At 46.6% G+C, this 9,046-nt stretch overlaps 1 protein-coding gene across 1 annotated transcript in view; it reads left to right on the plus strand.

The window, feature by feature from the left end:
• The window catches only part of DEFB108B (defensin beta 108B), a 13,550-nt gene extending 4,942 nt beyond the window's left edge, over positions 1–8,608 (plus strand). Inside the window, exons 2-3 of the mRNA XM_036297037.1 lie at positions 1–214; positions 8,283–8,608. Coding sequence (XP_036152930.1) covers positions 1–214; positions 8,283–8,446 — 378 coding nt within the window. The 3' untranslated portion in view covers positions 8,447–8,608. The remainder of the gene's footprint in view (positions 215–8,282) is intronic.
• Positions 8,609–9,046: the final 438 nt, after the last annotated feature.

The following is a 9,046-nucleotide window of genomic DNA, read 5'->3' on the forward strand; positions in this document are numbered from 1 at the left end:
GAAGCTGCGAGCCGAAGGGGCGGGGCCTGCCAGGGCGAGCTGCGTCTGCAGCGCTTGGGGGCGGGGCCTGGCGTCCTTCAGTCCCGCCCCGCCGCAGGCACTTCCGGGCGCGGAACCTGCGTCTCCTGTCTCCTTCCGGGTGAGGTGGGTGTCCCTTGGGCCGCCGCCCACCCTGCCCGGCGTTCAGTGAGTCACCGGCTTTATTATAAAAACGGTGAGTTGTGGAGCCGCTGACACCGAATGCGGAGGCACTTCCTCGTCCCCCCCTTGAAAACGGTGTCAGTCAAACCCTCTGTGAACACGTGCCACCAGGGAAGGTCGCTGTGGGTGGATCCTGAACATCTGAGGTTCCCCCCATGTAAACTTCCTTATTCTTCCCTTTTCTTTTTCTTTAAAATATATTTTTATTGATTTGACAAAGGAAGGGAGAGGGAGGGAGGGAGAGGAACGTCAGTGATGAGAGAGAATCATGGACCGGCTGCCTCCTGCACGCCCCCTACTGGGGTGGAGCCGCAAACCAGGCGTGAGCCCTGCAGGGGATGGAGCTGTGACCTCCTGGTTCCTAGGCCGCCGCTCAGCCCCTGAGCACGTGGCCTGGCTGTTCTTCCTTTTCTGACGGGAGCTAGAACAGGAGCACCAAACCTGCCAGCTTGAAACGAGCATTTCACACCGACAACCACAGAACTTGGTTTCCACTTTGTTCTCAGTTGCAGGGACTTAAGGGGCCCCGTGGGGCAGGAAGGACGGGGGTGGTGAGCAATTGCTTTAAACGAACAAAATCACTGCCTGTGTGCGAGTATGTCTGTGCACATGTGTGTGTATGTATGTATGTATGTATCCCTTTCTCCTTCTTTACATTTAATGTTATAGTTCACAATTCTTGAGATGTATACATTCAGATATTTTTGAGGCAAATATAGATGGCATCCTACAACTTGCACAAGTCTTTATTTTCTAAATATTTTTAATTTCACATTTTCCCTAATTTTTACTCCCCGTTATCTGAAAGAGTATTTTTAATTTGAAAAATGTGCTCCGTAGGAGGTAGGTAGATTTTGCTTTCAACAATGAGAAATCCATTTTTTCATTCTTTTTAGACACACACAATTGGAATATCTCTCACGTGAACATTTAGGAGCCGTGTAAAACTGGATTTTCACATTTCAGTTGCCTCACTTAAGCCTTTAATAAAACGTTAATGTGAAATATGTGAGTTAAAATTTCCTGTGTAAATTCTGAAGTTCGGGGTAGAGAAAATTTGGCAAGGTTATACAAACCAGCTATTCATGCTGCAGAAATATCTTAAAGGTATTTCCAAAGAAGAAACCTTCTGGTTTTCTAAGGGCTAATACAAGTTTCTCCGACTTTCATTTAAAAAAATATTTAGACTCAAAAGGATTTAAATTCAGGCAGATCACATTTTCTTAGGCAGGGGGACAATCAACACTCTGGGGTCCATGCCACTGCTCCCCCAGGTCTCCCAGTCTGAGATCCTTTAACTGGATCACATCTCACTCCTCATCCTCAGGTCTATGGAGACCTGAACACAGATTGAGGAGCCAAGACTGTATGTGATTTGAGTTAAAAGAATCCTGATATCTGAAGTCTTCCCCCATTTTGTTTTTCCTCATCTGCTTCTTTCTGTACATGGGAGTCAATTGACATAGCTCTACCCGTGTAAACCCTCCAGCTTCTGACCCACCTTCTCCATCAAACCTTCTGTGTTTCTGGTTTACACACAGTGTGAGCTTTGTGAGGCTAAAAGTCAACTGAAGTGACTCCTCTGGGGTACAGATGGGTTGCATATTTTTTGCAAGTTCCCTGATTAGAGAATTCAAATGTTTTAGAACATGTTTAACAGCCCCAGTGCTCAGGACTCACACAAGAACTCGCTGAACTTATACTTCTGAGAGAAGGATCCAGACATCAGTAGCTTTTGTCTCTCATCAAGTGGTTCCAGTGTAACCCAAATTGAGAACTGATCTAAATGCCAGGCTGATCACACTTTAATGTGTGTGCAGACTGTGGGGACATTGCTGACACGCGTGCAGTGCTGCAGCGGAGCTGGGCTGTGCCCGAGACTCTTTATATCTAATAAGCCACAGATCCAACAAAAATCCTCTTTATTCTCTGGTGAATGAACTTGGATAAGTTAAGTTTTATAAAGGTGAGAAATGTTTAGAAATCAAAGTTCCTATAGAATATCATATTTGAGAGAACTTTATTAACAACAATTTTAAACACACATTTACAGTGACCAACAGTAACTAACATGGACAAGGCCAAAAGAATATTCCTTATGATTGTTTCCACTAAAATACCTCTACGATATTGAAAACTTGCATTTCAGGCCAATGTGCTGCTGGAGAGATGCAGACGCTCTAGGTGGGTACGTTACCCCGAGCTTCCCTAGCCATTTACACATTAATGTCATAGCTTCTGGTTTACATTATATTGTGATAGTCCTGTCTGTGGACTCAGTTTCTTACAAAATAAATTACAAGTTCAAATGCCGGTTTGACACTGGTAAGTCTTTCCTTAGCATTGTCTGGAGATCTGAGGACTCTAATGCTACATGCCACAGGGCACTGGGTAGCTCTCAGTACTTCCCCCAGATGCCTGGTTGGCAGAGAGCCCTGTGAGGAAGGCAGGAGCTCCAAAGCCACATCTATCCCACACAGCAGCGCTGCCTTCAGGGGATTTTCAGCCCCAGAACTACTTTAGTGCTCATCATGTAACTGCCTTCTTCCACCTGGTGGATCTGCCAGGCCCTTCCTGTCAGGACAGGTAGGTTCCATCTCTCTGCAGGGTCTGTTCAAGGCATGGTCTGTGTACCCCCTGGCCAGCAGGGGCCCAGCAGCAGTGGTTCTTTCTGTCATTTGGAGACAGAATTTGGCTGTTGCTCAGGTATGGGTGACCTTTACCGTGCTTTTAGTGCAGCTGAATAAAGCCTTCCTTGTACACTGGAGGGGACTTATACCATTCCTGGAACCTCAAGCACCAAAAGATGTCCATTGTCAATAATGGCAGCTCCCAGAGTGTAAAATTGACTAGAAAAATTGGAGGATGAAGTTCCTGGGACACCCTCTCTGTCATTCCAAATAGGAACCAGTGGCCTGGCCCCCAGAAGTGTCCCTGATGCTATTCACTGCTGTCCATGCCATCCCAGGAGCAGTTTCTAAGTTGACTTAGAAGGTTTTGTGTTGGCTCCTGCAGGGCAGGGATGCCCTCGCTTTGGCCTCAGGCAGGGGAAGTGGTTGCTGGGCCCTTGAGGGCACTTCTGAATGTTTGCAGAGGCTGAGCCTGAACAGAGATGCTCTCCCCAAATCTGCCCTGCGGACCTGTGCTCATCCCTGCCTCCTGCGGGACTTGATCATTCCAGGAAACTCATCACTTTCAGGAGCTTTGTCAAAGCAAATGTGTTTCTAGTTCAACTTGGCAGCCCAGGTCCTGGAAAGACTGGAAAATTTTCTACCTCGGGCGCCTTGGACCTGATGTTTTCTAATATAGGTGTGCAGTGATGGCTTCCAAAGCCCGCCCAAGCCTCTGGAAGGTTCTACATTTCGGTGGGTGCCACAGAAATGCTGGTGCTGCTGGAAGGCACAGAGACAGGGATCAGGCAGCCCAGCTTGGCTTGGTCTGGAGGATCTTCCTTTGAGATGTCACATTCAAAAGGCTGTTAGCAAGGGGCATTAGTTTCTAACCACATGGACACATCCAGCATCTTGCTTGAGTAGCTTCATGAAATGTAAGCAGATTTCACCCAGAGGGAGGGTTCCCATAACATCCCTGATGATTGAGTCTGGGACTGACACCCATCATTTGGGCACTATCTCATTGGTTACACATGTCATCTCCTTCAGTGGGAAGGGGTTGACACAAGGGCATGCACACTAGGATGGAGATTAGTGAGAGCCGTGTTGGGGCTGCCACCAGGAAAGTGCACTCATTGTTCCAGTCCTGAACCAAAGCTGTTGCCCTATACCTTGGCACTCAGGGCAAGCAGACTGGGTTATTCGCATGTGCCCACTTTTTTTTTTTTTTCCACATGTCATTACATCCCTATAATTTGTATTGCAAACATCTTCCCTCCCTTCTCTCTGTATAGTTTGGAGCCTCACTGAACCTTGATTACTGCAATAGCCTTCTTCCAAATTGGTCTCTCTATCATCTTATTCACCCAGGCCAATCCCTGAGTATTCCTTATAAAACTAGAATCCAGTTATGCATGGATTAAGGTGTGTGCTTCCCCCTTCCATGCTGCAAACACACACACACACACACACACACACACAGTTCCTAACACTCATAAAAGTCAAACATGACATTTATTCTAGTAAGTCAGAGAATTTAGAATATGCTAATATTAGAACTAGAAAGAAGCCTAAGGATGATCTAAGTTAACATTTTTCAGTGAGTATTCCAGAATAAATTTCAGAATCGCTACCTGGGAAATTTGTTAAAAATGCAGACTTCCAGGCTCCCTCCACCTGACCAAACTAATTTTCTTGGAGCAGATCTAAGTGTGCATTTGGAAGCCACTTTCCCAGTTGGTTTTATGCACAGTAATGACTGAGAGTCCCCTGATCTACATTCAACAGATGCTGCTGAGATGTGAGGAGGACCAGACCTCTCATTAGCAGCAGGTCTAGAGAATTAGAAGTTAAATCCAGACCCACTGCCTCCACGTTCATCATCTCACTGCCCCGCACTTTGACAGCTGATGTGGAGGACCTGGGAGGATATGGCCGCAAGACGCAACAGTCTCCTCAGCTCTGGGGAGCAGAGCATGGTCCTGGCAAATAAGAAGCTCACACATTATCAGGGAGGTGAATGTATGTTCAGCAAACTAACATGGTATAGTGAACACTATATGGAAGCAGAGCACCTGGACATTCAGACCAGGAGTAGTGGGGGTGGGGGTGGGGGGAGGGCATTAGTTATTAGCAGGGCTAATGAAGCCCAGGAAGTGTTCACTAACAAAGTGTCTAGTCACTGACTAAACTGGCTGGTTTCTCAACATAGTCTGGCTCATTGTAACAATATAGAGAGCTCTTTGTTCATAGACCTTAATCTGTTGCCAAAATGTTTGTACCTTATGTTCCCATTTCATAAGGATTTCTGGTCAAAACTGTGCACCCACATCCTCCTAATGAACCAAGTGTCCAATAAAACAAGGATTTTTGGTCTCCTTATGAAGGCCATTGTGTCTTCATAGGACCTCTCTGTCCAGGAACATCCCTAATGAGGTACAGAAAGGCACTTACTACCCAGACACAGACATTCCACTGCTGTGAGAACCGCAGACGGAAGTTTTCTCTGCCTCCTGGAAACGAAGCCAAGCTTTCTCCTCTCGGAAGCCATGAGGATTGCTGTCTTCCTCTGTACCATTCTTCTCTCTCTGAGCCAAGTTCCACCAGGTAACCAAATGAACTCTGCAGAGCCTTGGTAAGGGCTAAGTGCCTGGACCTCATGGGGATCCAGTGCTCAGAGCAGAAGTCTGTCACCTGTGCCCTGTGGAGGGTCTCATAGCAAACTTGGAAGACCTGTTGGCTGAGAGCCCTCAACCACTTACCTGCAGCCACGTCTCTTTAGTTCTCCATAGCCACTCAGATGAAATGAAATTGAAGGTGTTTCAAGTGCTTGAAACCTTATCTTCTCCATTTCTAAAAATAAAATTAATTAGGCAAATTTACTAGCAGTTTCTAGACCTAGATAACAAACAAACAAACAAAAAAAATGGTGAGTTATCCTACTAAATGTGGCCTCCAGAAATCCCCTGCTTACTTTCACCAAAAGGTCTGAAGAGGCCCAGTTACCCTAAGATGCTGGCATGAGAGCTACACCAGAGCTGTAGGGCCCCAGGCAGAAGGGATTAGTGAGGGGGGTATTTGAAAGGTGTACTGTGCGTCTAAGAATTCTCCAACTTGTGCCTCCATAATGTTGGTCCCCCGGGCTTGGCTCTGCCCAGTGATGCTCCATCTCCACACTTGGCTTTTCCTCTTCCTTTTCAACATCTAGTTAAACAAAGGGATCAGAGACTACACTGCACTAGAGTGTATCTTCCTGCACTCAGCATGCACAGGTGCATCCCAGGTGCGTAGCATCTGTGGGCATCTCCTTGCTTTCACTCAAGGAGATGACCAGACACCCAAGATAGACCAGGAAATTCCCTACAACTCCTGGGTGTGTAGGCTCTTGGGTGTGTAGAATAAGCAACCTATTGCTCTAGATCTAGTGGAATATCTTATCTTTTCCTGAGAATTCAAGCCCTCAAGGGTCAGGGAGGAGTATCCAAGTAGTCAGACATGTGTAAATGTGGACAATCCTCTTATATTTTAAGGAATTGTTGGTTGCTATGCTTTCTCCTGTTTGAAAAAAGACACTTCCCCAATTTTTCAACAGAAAATATGCTTGGGGGCATGCCTATTCTTGGTGAATCCAGACTTGCCTGTCAAAATCCGTGTTTTAAAGGAATACTTACTGTGAACAGGTAGATAGTACTTTGGGTTTGGGAGGTTGTGGGCGCAGCTTGTGAGGCAAATATCAACTCGATTTTAGAACTACTCTGGAGGTTGCAGTTGGGGGAGACTGGAGGTGGGAAAACAGTTCTATTTCTCAGGTATCTGCTAATTAAGCACTGCTGTGCACCCGTACTAGGAAGCAGCATATGAGGGAAAAAGGATGTGATGGCCCTCCACTTCCACAAAGTCACGGGTCAGCCATCTTCATTGCCAGGGAACAGACAAAAAGCCCCAAACACAGCATTTGGATGTGGTGGAGGAAAAGTTTCCTACGTGGGACCTTTAGAAAATGACTAAAAGAAAGGTAAATCAAGAACAATGTGATATTTGAGAGCCCAGGTCCTGAGCCTTAGGGGACCTGACTGGGAGTCAGAACCATGGCACCTGTTTAGTACTAAGAGTGCTTGAGGCTTTCTGTCCACCTGACTCTCCCTCAGTGACAGTCTGCGTGTGTGTGCACGTGTGTGCAAGTGTGTCTCTGTTTATGTGTGGAGTGTGCTGACTACCCCACACTCTATAAGGGAATGAATGGCCCCAAAAGTAAGAAAAATACCTTGAATGTTACTTGGCTTCTTACACACACAGGTAACAGTGGGTCATATTTTTATAGAGCTCCTTTGTGATTTAAAAGGAAATGTTCAGTTGTCAATTGCCACAAAACAGCACACTTACCTCCAAGATGTGTGCCATCAAAGTGACAACACATGTCTGTACCAACATGCTAAAGGATAAAAAATAGCTCTGCATTAACCAAGTATTGCACAACTGTTTGCTGAATGCCTATGATGTGCCAAGACTTGAGCTGAGCTCTGGGATATACATACAGAAAAGAGTAAGGTGTTCATCACCCAGCAGTGGGGTCAGGTGGAGGCAGGACAGGAGAGTAGAATGCAAGACATGCCCCAATAGAGGGACATCTCAGCGTGACTTCTAATGTGTCACAGGATATGCCAGTGCTTCATCCTCTCATATTCTAACCTCAGATGACCCTTCTAGTGGCAACAGGCCAGTTCTAGCCCAATTTCATTGGGGCCCATCTACACAGTAGTTGAGCTGGTTGCAGGCAGTAGGAAGAGATGTGCAGCCCAGGGAATGAAAAACTCAGATTTCAAGTGATTTCTACACAGTGCTCAACAATGACAATGGTCACTGATTTAAAAACAACAATATACCCTTAAATTACTTCTGAATTTCATCTATACAGTAAAAATATGATGTTGCATATTTAATCTTCATAGCCATTAACCAATTGCTTTGTGAACACTGAAGAGATAAATTCAATGTAATGCATCTGGGTTTCGAGAGGTATTTTCTGGATGTATATAAACGCTCTATAATGATTAGAAGCTATCCAAGAACTGGCCTTTGGTTCCAGAATAAGGAGACCTGGGCACGCTGGCATTGATACCTCTTACTATCATTAGCAGTCCAGGGGTGATTTAAAATGAAACTCAACCTGTGCATCAGCATGAGGAGCTACTCAGGAGTGAGAAGGGCTGGGAGAAGCTGGTGCTTCTGCCTGGAACTGCCAAAGGGGCGCAGCTCCCCAGCCTGGCCTGTTGTTACTTAGACACATTCCCCCAAAATGCCAAGAATCCAAATCTTTGAGGGAAAGCAGATTTTTAAGTGTTGGCTTTAGGACTCAAACAGCAACAGCAATCAACACAACATAATTTTGAGACACGCTCCCCCTCTGTGTGCTTCAATAGACTTCAGAGAGATGACTCAATAGTTACAATAACCCTCTTCTCTGTGCAGCCTGGGGCAAATTCAAGGAGATCTGTGAGCGTCCAAACGGCTCCTGCCAAGTATTCTGCCTCGAAACAGAAGTCCAGGCTGGGAGATGTCTAAGCGGCCAGCCGTGCTGCCTGCCCATGGGACACCAACCACGGATCGACCCGACGATACCCCCTCAGTACTGAGGCCTTTCAAAGGGTTTTGCTTGTTTGGATGTTTCATTCTCTGGTTCTCCATCCCCATCTCTCACTGTCTTGTCTGTCACAAGGATTCTTGTTGAGTCCTCAATAAATAATAAAGAAGCACTCGCAAACACAGAGCCACTGTGTACACACATGTGCTCTATTCTCGCTGCAGTGCTGTCTGGTCGCATTTTTTCATCTGGTCTGCATGAGCTCATGGCTCAGTTCCAGGCTTCATGGGGACGCTTTCATTCTCCCTACCCTTTGTGCCCAGCCCGGCCCCCTTTAGCTTTCACCGAGGGGCTGCTTTCCCCTTGGGAAGATGCTTGACCTTGTTCCCTGGGGTTCTGTCCCTGATGGAGGGACAGGTACCCTGCAGTCAGACCTCCCCAGTCAGTGAACCATCATCAGAATCCTGCACCAGGGACAGAGTCACAGCTGAGAAAACACCCTGTCCTCACGCTTGCCCAAGGCAGTGAGCACTCAGGGCCTCTCCATGTGCTCCCAGCTGAGACTAGATTCATTGGGCCCCACCTTCCACCGGGCCTGGCCACAAGCTTCCCCTGCTCCCTTCCCTCTCCTCCCCACTGGGAACAAGGGCTT

Source organism: Myotis myotis, unplaced genomic scaffold (genome assembly GCF_014108235.1).
Source record: "Myotis myotis isolate mMyoMyo1 unplaced genomic scaffold, mMyoMyo1.p scaffold_m19_p_3, whole genome shotgun sequence".
NCBI classification, from domain to species: Eukaryota; Metazoa; Chordata; class Mammalia; order Chiroptera; family Vespertilionidae; genus Myotis; species Myotis myotis.